Source organism: Motacilla alba, chromosome 1, assembly GCF_015832195.1.
Source record: "Motacilla alba alba isolate MOTALB_02 chromosome 1, Motacilla_alba_V1.0_pri, whole genome shotgun sequence".
Classification (NCBI taxonomy): domain Eukaryota; kingdom Metazoa; phylum Chordata; class Aves; order Passeriformes; family Motacillidae; genus Motacilla; species Motacilla alba.
In genome coordinates, this window is record NC_052016.1 from 50692064 (window position 1) to 50708637 (window position 16574).

Below are 16574 nucleotides of genomic sequence, written 5' to 3' on the forward strand. Positions count from 1 at the left end.
GGCTCCAGGAAGAAGGAGGAGCTGGCACGTGCACTTTGATTCACAGGAAGGGTCCTTTTGTTACAAAATGAAGTAGTTCAAGTGTTTGTGTTCACTCCTGCCTCTGAAAGAACTGCTTCCAGAAAATATTTTGTTATCAAGATGATCTAGGACAAAAAAAAAAAAAAAATTAGATTATGTACATCTTTTATATGAGCTCAACTATAAATCAGTACTTTCTGTGACAATGCCTATTTGACTTGACAGAAATGCTTTTTCTTGGGTATGAGACAGTTCAGACGCTGGCAATACCCCTTAGTTTGTCCTTTAGAAGTAAGAGCTCTCCTGCAAATCATTCTGGATTAGCCCATCGTTTTCCTCTATATTTCTGAGCCAAAAGACCTCTCCAGGTCCAACCTGTAAGAGAAACAGTGTTAGTTCTTTTAACTGTTATCTGCTCTGAGTGATTTAGAGAGCCATTAGTGCACCAGCCACCATCCCCAGAGCAGACCACATGCCAGTGCTCTGGGAGGTCTCTGCAGGGAGACCTGCACACATCTAAAAGCAGCTGTACTTTTGCCTAAGCCCTGTGCAGATATTGAAAAGTAGCACCTGCACAGTCACACAAGAAAAACTTTTTTTCTTTTTAATGTTTCCATTAGATTCGTTCGTTTTTGTCTCCTGCTCTCAGTTCTGAGTTTTTATTGTGTATTAAAACCAATATGATAGAATAGTAACACTTATCCATGTTTCCTTTCCTTTCTGTATTTTTGCAATTCCTTATGCTTTGGGGCAGTTGGAAGAGGACAACCACAGTTCAGGATGCTGAACCTCTCTTCCTCCCCCAGCTGCTCAGAGTAGGCACAGGCTGACCCCTGGCATCTCAGGCTTAGGGATCATCACACTCCCCAGGGGTCTGTGCTGATACTGCCCACCATCTTAGTTTCACCTCCTGAATTCTCAGGTCCTCTCCAGAAATCTTGAGGCTTATTCCCCAAGAAGGGATCACCAAGCAGACCTCAGTTCTGCAAGAGCTCAAAAGCACTAGTGTTGTTCTTGCTCAGCATATCTGAACCCAGACATGGTAAAATTAGTAATTCATCTCTTCACCTTTGCATATTCAATTCCCTCACTTTTTCTGCTGTGTTTTTACTTTCTTAATTGCTATTTTGATGCAATAGTGAAAAAAGATGCATACCAACAGTGGAGTAACTGAACAGAAGATCTGTCTTCACAGTACTTCTCCAAAATTCTCTTGGGTGGAGCAGTTTGCTGCTCTCAGAAACAACCTGAAGTCCTTCAACTAAAAAACTTTTGTGTTAGTAGCATGTGTATAAAATAGTAGCAATGTTTCCATTTCAGTCAGTTGACTACCTAAATCAATAGAAAAGCATATTGACCCTACAGAGCCAAGAAGAGAGGTAAGATGCTATCCATTCTGTAGCTGCCATCATTCTTGGCCTTCACCCATGTCCCTGGAATTCATTTACTGGCTCTACCTCTGGAATCCAATTCCAGATGTGGTCCTTTTGTGTTGTTCTTTTGTCATTACAGCTGGCCTTGCCATGTCGGTTTTGCTCATCTGCCATGTAGGCAATGCTGTAAGGAGTTGCTGTAATGGAAAACCCAAAGCAATGCTGTATTGTTCCTTCTTGAGAAAGGGGAGGAGGCAGTGGAAGGCAGCCTATGTCCATCCAGAATGCTCTGTCTGATGGCTCCTTTCCCTACCTCTTTGTCTCTCTACTCATTAGGTATCACAGTTAACTCCTTTCAGGTGTTTTAATATCCACTGTCAGAATAGAGTGTGTACTACCTGCTTCACCAGTCTAGTCCTCACGCTGCCCTCTCTCCTTTGAACTACCTCTAACTGAATTCTGAACATCAGACCTTTCCCAAAGTTTTGGATACAAAATGACCTTGACATAATTTGAGACACAGCCACCTTGCCTTGCTTTGGTGAGATGACAAAATCCCCATTAGGGTACCAGACCTTGGCTTTCTGAGGGTTTTTTAAGTTTGTTGTTTCTCACTAGTGGGATCTTGCTTGTATTCCCTGGGGGAAGGATTATATACAAAACGTATGGCAGATAGGATGTAAGATGGAAAAGTCTGAGATGCAGCCCCGAGCAAAAGTCAAAGAACAATGAAGACCAGAGAATTTTATCACATAAATATGAAAAATTTCTATTTATGTTCAAAAACTAGGAATAGGTTGTGACCTCCTATCTATAAAGATATGCAAGAATATGAGTTTTGATTTATTTAACCAAAGCAACAGTCTGTCTGGACAGAAATTCTGTCTGTGAAATTGGCTCCTAGCAGGTCCTTATCAGAAAAGTGTACACATGCCCCACTAGGATCAGGCTTTCCTCTGCTGCAACCTCAGGTTGCTAGGACGCCATTTGTCTCTAAAGGCCACAGCTCTCCCCACCTTTACTCCATTGGTGTGGCTGTCCTGGCTGTCCCTGCAAACCATGCTACACTCTTGCACCCCACACTTGCAACTCTTTCCTTGCTAGGAGAGGGCACTCCCTATATCCTATGACTATTTGAACACTGCTGGGACTTCAGAAAATTGTTTGACTCACAAACACCTCTATGACAAAGGAAAAAAAAACTTTGGAAATCTTTTTTTCACAGGCCTAGCACTGAGCAATAGTAGTAGTAAGATGATGAGCTCATTTCACATAACCCTTAGAATAGTTATAAGAAGCAGGTAATGATTTTCTCCAGTACATTAAACAGGTGACTAGAAGATTGGCAATCCATTAACAGAATAACACACAATAGCTTTCTGTGGAAGAACATTTACTTTTTATCTTTCCTGGTTTGCAAACCAAAACTTTATAAAATGCTTTTCAAACTTCAATTTTCTCTTTTAAGTTCTCATTTCTGTAATCTCTACAGTGAGATAAATATTGGTCTGCAAAGAAGTATTCAAGTAGCTAAATTGACAGAGGAGCAAAATTAAAAATTTGCTTCTTCCTTTAACTCTTATACGCTCTGTGATGGGGCTATCCATCACAAGTGAGCTATCTCAGGATTGATCACAAGTCTGGCACAATGTAATTACTGAACCAAAAGCATTGTATTATATAGCATGAAATGAAATAGCAACTTTGCCTTCCACATTATGAACCCGTTGAGTAATGATGGAGTGCTGCAATTAGAAAGTATGGAAGTAACAAGACAAGGTATTTCACAGTCTGCTAATGTATAGAATAAAACTACTGATAGAATGAAGCAGGGAAATTAAAACCAATAAAACTAGAACAGAAAATAACAATGGCATTCTTAATAATCTGTAAAAGGAGAGGATGGAAGTGTCCTCTAAAGCAGGTCAAATTTACAAGGATTATGCACAGCATCTGAAAAGGGCTTCTTCTGGTCTTCTGTCAGCAGGCCTATTTTTTTCCCTAGTACATTTTGTGACGGCTGAGAACTCTTGCATTCATTGGCATCATGTGACCTTGCATCAGGAGATTTTGATTTAAGAGACTAGTGAGAAAAAGCCAGTGAGGTGTGGGCAAGAGATCTCGTTGTCCAGAGCTTCCTCCTCCACTCCCATTTGATGCTGCCTGGGTGGCAAAAGGCTGATCACTGTGTCACTGCTAGATCACCTGGGGACACCAAGTCAAGAGCACAAGTGGCATAGCTAGTGCTTTGGAAATCATGGGTTTGGTACAAATTGACAACAACAAAAAAAAAAAAAAAAAAAAAAAAAAAACAAAAAACAAAACAAAAAAAAAAAAAAAAAAAAAAACAAAACAAAAAAAAAAAAAAAACCAAAAAAAAAATCCCAAAATAAAAAAGAAAATGAAAAGATGAAGTACTACAAGTTGCCCCAAGCCCATACTAAAGGTGTTCTTCACTCCTCATATTTGCTTGAAGTGTGCATCTTCAAATAAGCTGATTATCTGGAAACACAAAAACAGGTGGGAATATATTTTTAAAAATGCAATAATTTTTCTTTTCTTATGTTTTTTCTTCTTTTTTTTTAAACTTGGATTAAAATCTTTCCACAGTCTTAATACCAACTACAAACATTCTTAGCCCCTGATACAAAACAAACCCATTATCCTACAGAATAATCCAGCCTACTTATATTTCATCTTAATGTTAGCTGCAAACTTCAGCAGTGTCTGAGTGATGCAGGTATTCAGACTTATAGTGATACACACAAAAGAAAATGAAAAAGAGAAAGAAAATATAAAAAAGGAAAAGAAGAAGGAAAAAGATAAAAGAGAAAAAGTGAATACTATTGCATGTGGTAACATTTTCTGACACAGTCTGGTTTAAATTCACTAATTAATTTCAGCAACAACAGAGAAAAATCAGTCTGTCCTCCTCCCTCTTCTCCCACCTATCACTTCTGTCAAGGCTCCTGACTGGCAGAGAGTAGGATTTTTGAGGGTATTTTTGTGTTTGTAAAATACCAGCCCTAGGACTGACTCCATCTCCTTGGAGCACTCCGTGCCTTTCTGCAGGGAGCTTTTGGAGGCGAATGAGGCAGAGAGGATACTCATCACTGATGCTCTTTTGTGATAACTGCATGAACAGTTCTGTGAAAAGGTGAAGAAATATAAATTACAGGCTTCTGTTCCCACTTGCAAGGGGGCTTTTAGAAACCCCTCCTCTCGTGGCTGATAATTCCCTGGCTAGCAAAAATACCTTGTGATGATAAGGATACAAATGCTTATGAAATCATAATAATCTCTTGTTTATCTTAATAAACTAATATTTTATACCTTGTGTACATTGATTGCAGCATCCATTTATGCAAAATGACAGCTGCTCAAAATGTCCTAGAAATAACATAACACCACTGACTCAAGGAAAGGAAGTTGTCTTTGAATCCTAGTGTGCTTTGTCAGCTGTGGCCTGTTGGGATCCTCTTCATCCTGGGCTGTTCTTGGGGAGAGCATTTACAACATTTACCCCATGATCAGTGTTGGTGAACAGTGAGTTCATGTGTATGTCCTACCTTGGGTGACATTTACAGGGTTGAAATCTTGACCTTAGGCTTCACTATCAGGATCACAGGTTGGTAAATTAAGCAATTAAAATTTAAGGGATTGCCGATTAGTATTTAAATATATAACATTTAAATTCAAATTATCACAAAATTACTGTATTTTCATAATGAAAAAAGCAAGCTATAAAATAGACGTAATAAACTCTGTCATTTTCTCTATATTTTATATTGAAACTGTATTTTCAATGATTTCTCTCAATACTTAATTTCATCATTCAGTATTTTCCAAGATGTTTTCTATAACCAAAAGATGTATCATTTCCCTAGGAGTCTGAACAGTTGTTAGGAAAAGTAATTGCTTACATACAGCTCTGTTAACATTTGGAAAATGTTCAAATTACTGAAACGATTAAAAATTCAGAGATGGTTCAGATTTATCTACCTATTTTCCCTAAAACCTTTAATGCTCTTGGGGTACAATTCTGAAGACATTAAATGTAAAATACAAATCATGATCCTAATGGATAAATGCAGTAATTCATGAAGACAGAGGCTCTGGGATCAAACAGCAGCGCAACTACCCATCAAAACAGGAGCCAGAATCCACAGCTGCTCCTTCCTGGCAAGACACGTCTTCCAGATAAGATTATAGGAATGTTCTCTCTCTCCTAGTTGTTCTTTCTGGTCACTACCTCTTGCAGAGCTGGCAGTGTTGCCCCTCATTCCTACTCTGACCCTGTTTGGCAGTCAGAATAGTTATCTAGAAAGTTGGTCACCCCAGGGCACACAATCATAAAATCCACTATTTTGGTCCCACTATCCCACTATCTTGGTCAATGTTCTATGCACTAGACACCTGACTAACTCCGTGAATTCTGCCTCTTTCATGCTTTAAAAGGAAAAGGTAAGTATTTTCTCCAAATCACAGAAAGTTACTTTTAATATCAATTTGCATGATGCATATCAGGGAGCTGTTTATTTGTCCCTTTATTTTGGTGTATAGGATTTGTGAGGTAATGTCTTGGTAGGAAGAGGGGCTACAGGGGTGGTTTCTGAGAAAAGCTGCCAGAAGTTGTCCACATGTCCAACAGAGCCAACCCCTGGGGGCTTCAAGATGGTCCTGCCCCTGGCCATAGCCAAGTCCATCAGTGATGGTGCTACTGACACTGGGATAATTTATTTAACAAGGGGAAAATGCACAGAAGCAAATGCAGCCAGAGAAGAATGACAAAATAGCCCCAGACACCAAGATCGGTGCACAAGGAGGGGCAGAAGGTGCCCCAGGTCCTGGAGCTGAGGTTCCCCTGCAGCCCATGCTGCAGACCATGGCAAGGCAGCTGCACCCTTGCAGCCCATGGAGGAACCCACACTGGAGCGCGTGGAAACATTTGAAGGAGGCTGTGACCCTGGGAGAAGCCTGCACTGGAGCAGGCTCCCAGCAGGATCTGGGAGCTCACACTGGAGCAGGTTTCCTTGCAGGACTTGAGATTCCACAGGGGACCCACACTGGAGCAGCCCATTCCTCAAGGACTGCACCCTGTAGGAACTACACCAGAACACTTCATTAAGAACTCCTGCCGGTGGGAAGGACTCCTGTTATAAAAATTCATGGAGGACTGTCTCCCATGAGAAGAGCCCCATGCTGGAGCAGGGGAAATGTGTGAAGACTCCTCCCCTTAAAGGAGGGGAAGAGACAGCATGTGCTGAAGTGACCGCAGGCCCCATTCCCCATCCTCCTGCACCCCTTGCAGGGAGAGAAAATCAGGAGTGAAATCAAGCCTAGGAAGAAGGGAATACTGTGGGAATGGTGGTTAAAGATTTGGTTTTATTTCTCATTACTCTACTCTTAACTGATTGATAGCAAACCCCAAGTCAAGCCAGTTTTGCCCATGATTGCAATTGCTGAGTGATCTCTCCCTGCTTTTATCTCCACTCATGAACCTTTTGTTATATTGTCTCTTCCCTGTCCAGCTGAAGAGTGATGGAGCAATATTGGTGTGCACCTGGCATCCCACTGAGGTCAGCTCACCACATTTAGGAAGAAAAAACTCAAGAGAAACTTTCCCCAAGGCACTTTTATCTAACTGGTTGGTATCTTCTTCCTTTTTCCTTTCCCAAGGAAGTCCCAGGTGATTTAAGTCCAGCTCTGAGGTGCCTCATCTTTCTGACTGACTACACAGGGAATACAGGCACCAGCAATTTTGGGGTGCTGCAGTGTTCAGTATCCAGGTTTCTCTTCAGATGTAGTTTGGTTTCTCTGTGAAGAAAGCCTCAAGAGCCATGTTGGAGTGTAGTAGTCAAATTTATTTCCATTGTAGAGCACACTTGTTTCAGTAATAAAAAAATAATCTTTGCAGAATAAAAGTAAACCTGTAGTGGTATAAATATTATTTACTTGCACACGAATTCACCTAAGTCACTCAACGTATGTTCAGACTTAGTATTCCCACAGTTCTATATTTCCAATGGAGTTAACAAGACAGTTACTTGCAGAAAGATAAGAAAGGTGAAGTCTGGCTCAGTTGGGATTTAAACATATATGAAATAACAGAAAGCTTCCTTCCTTGGCTTTTTTTTTTTTTTTATTATATGACTACTATTGCCTATGAAAAATACTAACAGCCTTCAGCACTGACCATTTCTGTGTCTAATTAAAATATATTACATAGAGAGCCACAGAAGCCTCTTCTGGTTGCCTTGCAGCCAGACCTTGGTGCTGGCCAGGCAGAACCAGCAATGAGTGTAGAAGTGTTCAAGCTCAGAGGTTTTTAGGCTGTGCTTAGTCTCCACTTCTGAGATTCCTATCACCAGCTACTGGCTTCCAAGAACAAAGTCTAGCAACTTCCTTCAGGGGGTCATCACAGACTAATCAGACAGCATGCCTGATCAATCGGTAAAACCCTGTCCTATGCCAACACAGGTGTTCTACTCCATACACCATTATTAATGGCCTGGTGAAGCCAACAGGCCAGCTCACAGTATGTATCGCTGATGTGTAACTTTGCCTAATATGAATATGGCACCCAAAGAAAACCCTCAAACCTATTTTCTGTACTCCTATTCAGTTCAAGCCATGGAACAACAGTAAACATAACTGCAATGAATTTAACTTGCACTTTAACTTCTAGATAACACTTCAACTGTTTTTCCCAATTGTGGGGGTGGAGAAAAGAAAAGGGGGGGAGGGAATAAAATTTAATGAATTGCTCTCATAATGACTCTGTATTCCTGTGTTCTGCAGAAATTATACTTCTTTACCATATAGGCTATTGTCAGCACCACTTGTTCTCACACCAAGCTGATTTATTCTGATCCTTCCTGTTAGTACGGTGACAAAACGTACAAGGTTCAGCCTGGACTCTTCTCACGGCCTCCATGAGAGGAGGACACCGAACTAATACAGCACAATACTGAAGACAAGAGAACATAACACTTAAGTTCTGATACATTGAAAAGCAATTTCACACATAAGATCATTTATGTAGGCACACTGACATATTGAGCACCATTTTTTTTTTCAATTTAACATCAACATTCAACTCTGAACAGAAGAATGTTAAGCCTCTAGGACAGTTTCAGTATCAAGGAAAGAACTACTTCTAATTTAGAAACATCAAAACACTAACGTTGACACCTTAGCTGAGACATTCACTGCAAGTGACCCTCTCTCTGAATTCGAAGGCGCTCCTTCTCCACTTGCAAGCGCTCCTTCTCAATCTGCAGCTTTTCTGATTCAAACTTTAGGAACTGCAGCCTCTCTTTCTCTAACTGCAAACGTTCTTTTTCGAGTTTTAACTTTTCAGTTTCTAGATCCAGAGGCTGCATGACGGGTTTTTCAGTTTGGGTGAGGTCATTTTCCAGGGCAGGTTTTTCAGCATGCAGAGTCTCTAGCCTGAATTTCTCCCACTCTATCTGAAGTCGCTCCTTCTCAATCTGAAGCCGCTCACGCTCCAAGTCAACGTGCCGCAACCGCTCCTTCTCAATCTGCAGGCGCTCTTTCTCCACTTGCAATCTTTCGGCTTCGATGTCCAGTCGCTGTTTCTCCAGCTCCACCTTTTGCTTCTCCAGATTTATGAGCAAGTGAGAATCTTCATAGGCTAGCCTAGCTTGAGCAGAGCTCAGATTTCCAAACTCTTCAATGTGGGGGAAGTCTGGTAGGTCATTTTCCTTTTTTGAATCTGGCAGAACTGATGACAATATTTCTTCTTCTTCCTCAATAGGAAACTGCAGAGAGGAATGCGACAGACAAGAATTACATTCCAGTCTTTATGCCAGAAGAAATTTGTTACATACAATTTGACTGAAAAGAACATACTGCATTTTTTTCATCATCTTTAAAGCAATTCAGAAGTGTTTAATTTACATGTTGTGAAATAACCATGCTACATCAGATTTTTTTTATCATTACATAGGAAGAGAGACAGGCTTTATCTGCAAGATAATATCTGGTAGTGAAAAATGGAAAATCTTGTCAGTGAACCTACAAAAACATCCAGAAAATACAGCAGAGTAGCTATTACAGATAATTCAGAACAACTGATAAAAAACTGGATCTAGAAGACCATATGTTGTTCTTACCTTTCATAGAGCTGAGTGACATTTATGTAAGCCACCAGGCATTTGTTGTGACTAATTATTTATCAGAGCAGATGGATCCATAGGCTATGTGTTATGTAAGCTAGCCTAAACTTCAATAACTTGGGCTATTCCATTCCTAAAAAACATATAACACTGACATTTTTCACATGCTCCTAACTCTTCCAACTCTATTAATTGGGTTAACAAGAAGGACTTGTTTAACCATTTTGTATTATCACATTTGGTGTAAAGCGATTTCTGACACATGATGAGGTGGTTAGGACCACTGCTCTCAGCAGACTGTAACATTTTGTGTAGTATCACAGCCCTTACAAATTCATAGTACAAAAGAGATAAATTGTCTCCCAATGTGTATGCTGCAAGAGAAAGGCAAACTGAGGAAGGCAAGTGTTCAGAACAACCTTAGGACTTGGAGAGCCACTGCCAGTCCTCTAGCATTAGAGAAGACACACACTGCTCTTCAGCACTGTCTGACAGCAGTTCTCACTACCATCTTACAGCTTACACTGGTTTTCTCCCAGCAGACATATCAACGGAGTTAAGACAGGAGTTGCCTCTCCACTCCTCCCACTCAAAAAAAAAAAAACCCAACAAAAAATCTCCCCCCAAAAAAACCCAAAGCTATAAAATACCCCACACAAAATTGTCTGAGTACCCCTTTTGGAAAAGAGAACTATGTGTTTAAAGAGGAACAGCAAAACTATCCCAACATTTCACTGCACTCCAGCTGGTTGCCTATCCCAAGACAGTCACAGTACTACTAGGAGTATCAACTTGTCTATATAATCAACTACTGCTTGCCAAATTCACACTAAAATTCTGACAGAGAGGAAAGGCTGACTAATTCAAGTAATGTTTTTATCTCCTGTAGGTTCATTTCAAGAAATGCAAGCAGTATCATATTTCTTTCTGTATCATATTTCTTTCTGTATTCTATGTCTTTCTGTACCTGCAGGTAACATTTACTTTCATTTGTTAAAGATGAGCACTTTTCCATTCATACATCGAGGCACTCTGAATACTAAAATGACCAGTTTCCTTCAACAGCATATTCCCCTTGCATTGACTCAACTAATTCTTATCTGTGGCACGCACAAATGAAAAATACACATGCAAAGACATTCTCAAAGTTTAGGGATATCAAATCAGTAATCAACATCCAAGACCTTACAGACAACTCCAAGCTGCTAGATTTGAATACCATGTCTCTGAATTATATTTATTTCTACAGTTTAATTCACACATTCAGAAAAAAACAGAAACAGATGCTATGAAGACAACACAGTAAAAAGCATTATGCTGAAATGAAGCAAAGTCCATATTGCATATAACTCATGTATATGTCACTCACTTCAAAATTCTGCGGGTCTTCCTCTTCCTCTTCTACTTTGATTTCTGTTAAAGATCCACCGGCTTCTCTGAAGTCAGTGATATTTTGCCACTCAAAACTAGATTCAATTGCAAATCCCATTTTCTCATCCATGTCTTCATTGAGAGATTCATCTAAATTGGATGAAGGAAGGTGAAACCCAGCACCTACTACTTTGATGTTTGCATTCAGACGTTTTCTCTTCATGAGTGCTCTCCAGTCAAGGTATCGCCTTTTCACTTCTGTCCCTGTTCTCTGCTCTCCTTCACCTACAGCATTGACACACTCTGCTATTTCCTCCCAAGCTTTACGTTTCATCTCATTTATTGTTGTATTAAGTTGCTTCGAAAAGAGTACTTCTCTCCTTTTTCTGATTTCCTTAAGGAGAGTTTGAGTTTCCTGAACACTAAAATTGCTTTTTCTTTTTCTTTTTAACTGTTTCATTTTTTCCAGGCTTAACCTAGAAATTTCACCACAGCAGACCACAGAGATGATCTGACACTAATCAGCAACTAATACAAATAAATTTAAAAGCAAATGAAAGCAGAGCTCAGTTCTCATGAAGTAAATTTTCTCTTCACTTTGTTGTGTTTTTCTATTTGTCAGGCTTCCTAAGAGAAAAAGAGCAAACAAGATAAATCTCCAAGGTATACACCAGATATTTTCATTTAACAACTTGACTCCTAGGTCATCCTTTAAGGAATGCATATTTGGAACTAACATTTTATTTGATAAAGGAAAACCATTCTGTTAAACTTCCAATACAAAGTAGTTATAGATACTTCCTCTAATCTGCTATAAATTATAAAACCATGGATATATTAATATATCCATGTCACAAATTGTTAAGGTTGATTTGGTATTTCCATTACAAAACTACAGATATTTTCCTCCAGCTCTTAAGAGTTTTGTCAGTCGGGATTTCCTTAAGCCTGAAATTTGACACACACCTTTCAGTTTGAATGCTAAACTACTTACAAAAGAAGCTGAAATTGTTGTATCATTACTTCAAAAACATGAAATTTTTAGGGTACTAAAATTTCTGAGACATTTTAAATAAGAAAACATTTTCATTTTTAAAAAAAGTAAATTAATATGAAAAGTTGACATTTTCGAGGCTCTTTTAACTTCACATAATCATAAATAAAAGAACTGGAGCAATCCTGTCGAATGTCATAAAATAACTACTAGTTCAAACAAATGTCATTCATTAGAGACATTTTAACAGGAAATAGATTTAAGTCACTATATGCCCATGGTGAAACCCTCCAGGCTTCCTTCTCAGGCTGCTGAACATGTCCTGTCAGACACCATGGCAGCTTTACAGTTCATCCAGCACTCTACCCTCAGCACCAGCTGGTCCTGTGCCTCGTGCTGAAGGGAGCATGAACCCCCCTAATTCACCTGACAGACTGTGTGCAACTCTGCAGATAAGTGGAGAGTAAGGGGACTATTAATACAGTAATGAATATTATTACTGCATTAATAACGAATTATATTACCCAAAAAAAACCCCACAAAAACCCAAAACAACCCACCAAATCCTGGAAGCAAAAACCAAGAATCAAAAATGGCTCTTGCTCACAGACTGCTTGGCAATAGGTTCACTTTAGGACTATTTTGAGCAATCTTTTGTACCATGTTACCTACCACTGCAGGCAGATTTAAAAGGCTTTAAGTGGGCCAGGGATTCACTATACACTACAGGCAGCTTCAAGCTGCTGTTTGTTCACTGTTCATGCAGTAGAGACATTGGTCCACCTGAAGGGAAATGGCTTCCAGATTACAGATTCAATTATGCATAGATTCAATTAGTTACTAACTAATGGACTTAATTCTTAAATAACGCACTCCCAGCTATACAGGACTCTTAAATTACTAAGTATTTTTCCTCCTATTGTTCTCCCTAAACTTGGTTAAATCATACATACTGCACTACAAGTCCCCCCTTGGGGAATAAGGTCTAGCAGTTTAGACATTGTTCTTCATCTCCAATATACTACTGACTGTAAATAAGTGGCTCACTTGCAGTTTTCCACGTCCATGTTTTCTTTCATAGCCAACAAACATAGAAAAACAAACAAAAAATAAACTGGTTTCCCAAATCAAATTTCCATCATCTTCCAAACATGGAAAAACATGTTCCAAATCAAATTTTCATCATCTTCCAAACATCTTCCACAATTCTACGTCAACATGGAAAACACTCACAGGTAAGCTTTCTCCTTAGCTCTGGAGAGGGCTGAGAGTTAAAACATGCAAATGTCAGGCCGCCCTGTGGGCCAGCTCCTTGCAGCAGTGGTCTGCATCACCTGACTGATCTCCTCAGCCACGCTTTGTTAAGTGTCTAATCTCAGTTTTGGATTTTATGCCATAAGCCAAGGACATGACCTTTAGGAACTACAATGCTAACTTGGAAACTACAGACATCCAATTCCTTTACGAGGTGAAGTTTTCTTTTAGACTTGTGTTTAAAACTTTTGCTAGAACACATCTGATACCAGCCCCTGACTTTCCCAGTGAAACATCAGCAGAACATATATATTTTAAAACCCATGACTATCAACTTCCAATTGGTAAGGATATCCTGCACATTGCTTTGTTAAGGACAATTCCTTTCCAATTAATATAAATGGAGTTAGTGAATTGTCTTAACAGTATATTTACTCCCAAAGATGGCTCTGTGTACCTATTTGATATATTAACTAAAAACCATTATTATCTAACAAAAGCTGGGTTTGGGATATTCAACTCTTAGCCATTGCCAGATGTTTTCCAGGATATTACTCCTTAATGAGAAAAAAATCAGCTGTTAAATACCCAAAGTACCTAAGAGATGGGAATGTAAATAAACTAGGATTTGTACACCTTCTAGATAGCTACAGGAAAAAAAAAACTAATATTCCAAACCTCAGCAGCTGGGATAGAGTTAATGCTCAACCTAGTAGCTGGGACAACACTGTGTTTCGGATTACTGTGCCAATAATGATGGCAACACACCAAAGTGTAGGTGGCGGTTAAGTAGTGCTTACTTTGAACCAAGAACTTTTCAGTTTCCCGTGCTCTGCCAGTGAGGAGATGCACAAGAAGATGGGGAGAATTGCAATGCAAAATGCATACTTTGACAGTTTAGGTAGAAACGTCAAGTGCTGGCTAAAAAAACCAATTCTGATGACATCATAAAGACTTCAAGGTCTTCCAGAAAAATGGCAACATGGAGCTTTGACTTTGGGCGTGTCAGGCCAAAAGCAACCTGTGATCAAGAAGGCTCTTATCACTGCACAAAAGAAATACAAACTGTTGGGGTTGAAAAGAAACAAGTACTGTAAAACTAAGTTGGAAACTCCATAGACAGACAGAATATGCATACACTGAATACCTTTGGCATAGGCAAAGACAGAAGAATCCTTATTCTGCCTCTATCTTCTCCGTCTCCTTTGCTTGCACTTTACTGTCTGACCGCATGTTGGACCAACAAAAAAAAATTAGCAAATGCACCAAACAAACAATGAAGCAAACAAAAAGATCCATGATCTTCCACTCCACCACGAGTGGAAGACTGTTGGTAGCAACAAATTTGAATTTTATGAAACCAATTAGTTTTTACAAAAGATGATGTCTTGATTTTATTTTAAAAAAACTTTTAGGGCTTATGCATGAATAAAAAACATTCAAATTACAAAGACCTACTATCTCTAAGTTTTCTTAAACAAAACTAGGGTCTTGAGTATCTTCTGCCTAAGGCTTTCTAGAAAACTTTTTTGTGATTCCTAACAGATGGCTACATTGGCGTGGAGCAACTTATGCTTTTGTAAAAGTTTTTTAGTACAGGAGGATCAGGGCGCTGCACAACACATCAGCCCTGCAAGAAGCCCGCGGTTTACACTAAGAAAAACCAGGTACAGAAGGGAACCAACAGCACCTAAAAGGATAACTCAAAGAAGCAGGGAGAAAGCGCGGAAGATGAGAAGCAGCTGGGGAGTCAGGCGAATGAAGGCACAGACTAATCAGGCCGAAGCTCCCCTTCCCGGGGACGAGCCACGGCCATGACTGGGAACAGCAGGCCTTGTCCCTGCGCGGGAAGCGCGCTGGGAGGCGTCAGGGCGGGCTCAGCCGCGGGTCCGGGCTCAGCGCGGTCCCACCGGGAGCGCTGCAGGGAAAGCAAGGCGGCAACAAAGGGAGGCGGGGGCACGGCCGGCTGCCCGGCCGGCACAGCCCGAGGCCCGGGGAGCTGATGAGGCCCGTGGGCTCTGCTGCAAGCCAGGGCCTCTCCGGCCGGCGGGGCCCCCCTGCGACTCTCCCGGGAGAAGGAGAAATAGGAACGGGACCTCCCCGTGGACAGATAAGACGGTGGGCAATCGCCTCATCACCCCCAGGGGCCGAGGGCGGCGGAGCCCCACCGCGGTACCCCCGCGAGGGCGGCGGGGGCTGCCCACCCGCCGCGGGGGGAGCGGCCGCCCCATCCCGGGCCGGTCCCGCTGCCCGCCCCGCCCGGTCCCCGGGGGCCGCGCACACGACTCACCTGCGCCCGGCGCTCCCCTCCGGGCCGCCGGCCCTTTAACGGCCACCGCCCTCCCATTGGGCAAGCTGCCTGCCTGTCATTCTTCTCCGCACGCCTATTGGTGCTCCGTGTCCGCCACTTCCCCCGCCCCGCCCTGTCGCGCCAGGCGGGCCGGAATCCCCACAGCTCCTCCGCCGGCGGGGCCGCGCCGCGCACAGCCGCCGGGCAGCCATTGGCTGCAGCCGCCGCTTGTCTTCCCCAGGCGTGCCGATGATTGGCTGCGGGCTGTGGCGGCCCGCCTCCCTCAGCAAGGGACCCTCCGCGGGGTGGGTGTGGTGCTGCCGCTCCGCCGGAGGGCACGGCGCGGGGTGGGGCCCGGCGCCTCTCGGCGGAGGCCTGCGAAGGAGGGAAGGAGGGAGGGAAGAAAGGAAGGAGGGAGAAGCAGGTGCAGCCGGAACGTGCGGGACGACCGTGCATAAGCCACCGGTGTGGCCGCCAGGTCTATGATGCTGCTGCCCAGAGCGAGCGCGTGGCAACCGGCTGTTCGTCCTGAACTGCGCGGTTCGTGATTTAAATGGAGAAATGACGTTTATCACATCCTGTAATTAAAGAAATAAATTATTTTTCGGGAAGTGCTGCACACGCCGTTGATGTGTGTGAATATACACATAAAACGCTTTCCTAGAGCTTTTGGGCTTGGGGCCCCTCGTCCCCTCCGCCACACAAGATGTGTCTGGTCCTTGTCCTCTGTGTTACGTCCTGGCGCCTTGATGATGTAACCCTACTTTTCGAAGTTTGGTACCTCTAGTCTGCCGAACCTGATGTGTGCATTTATTACTTCGCATATTCGTTCACAGTTACTTGCCCAGTCTTTCCAAGTTCTTTCACTGCACGGGTAGTTATTTGATTAATACAGCTTTAAGGGATCATAACTGTGATGAAACTACACTTCTCTGTAAAACGGTGTTTTCCAGTTTCAGCCAGCTATTGATTTACCAGTTTGCTTACAGGTAAATAGTTTTGCTGCCATGCTTGCCCACTGGGTACTGAACATCCAGTTAAAAAGGAAAATTGTGAGGAGTAGTGGCAAGACCATGTCACACTGCTGACGTTTATAATACTGGGATGTTTCTTACTGAGACCCATACATG

The 16574-nt window shown here is 41.8% G+C and overlaps 1 protein-coding gene across 5 annotated transcripts; it reads right to left on the bottom strand.

The window, feature by feature from the left end:
* Positions 1 to 7237: 7237 nt before the first annotated feature.
* Positions 7238 to 15995, bottom strand: MSANTD4 (Myb/SANT DNA binding domain containing 4 with coiled-coils). Of its 5 annotated transcripts, none has more exons than XM_038150687.1 (4): positions 15445 to 15497; positions 14302 to 14377; positions 10905 to 11533; positions 7238 to 9178 (listed from the first exon to the last, which is right to left on the bottom strand). In XM_038150687.1, exons 3-4 carry the CDS (start codon positions 11364 to 11366, stop codon positions 8603 to 8605), a joined length of 1038 nt encoding a protein of 345 aa, XP_038006615.1. In that variant the 5' UTR covers positions 11367 to 11533; positions 14302 to 14377; positions 15445 to 15497; the 3' UTR covers positions 7238 to 8602. The 5 variants fall into 5 exon arrangements, with proteins under 5 accessions (XP_038006615.1, XP_038006624.1, XP_038006643.1 ...); XM_038150696.1 differs by having other exon boundaries at positions 14302 to 14373; positions 15445 to 15462; XM_038150715.1 differs by lacking the exon at positions 14302 to 14377 and having other exon boundaries at positions 15445 to 15524.
* Between the last annotated feature and the right edge of the window lie 579 nt (positions 15996 to 16574).

Bases quoted from the DNA above. Each gene is read 5' to 3' on its own strand.
- MSANTD4 (XM_038150715.1), bottom strand. From the start codon at position 11,366: ATGAAACAGTTAAAAAGAAAAAGAAAAAGCAATTTTAGTGTTCAGGAA. The intron at 9,179-10,904 runs GTGAGTGACATA...TCCTCTCTGCAG, and splicing joins AAGACCCGCAGAATTTTGAA to TTTCCTATTGAGGAAGAAGA.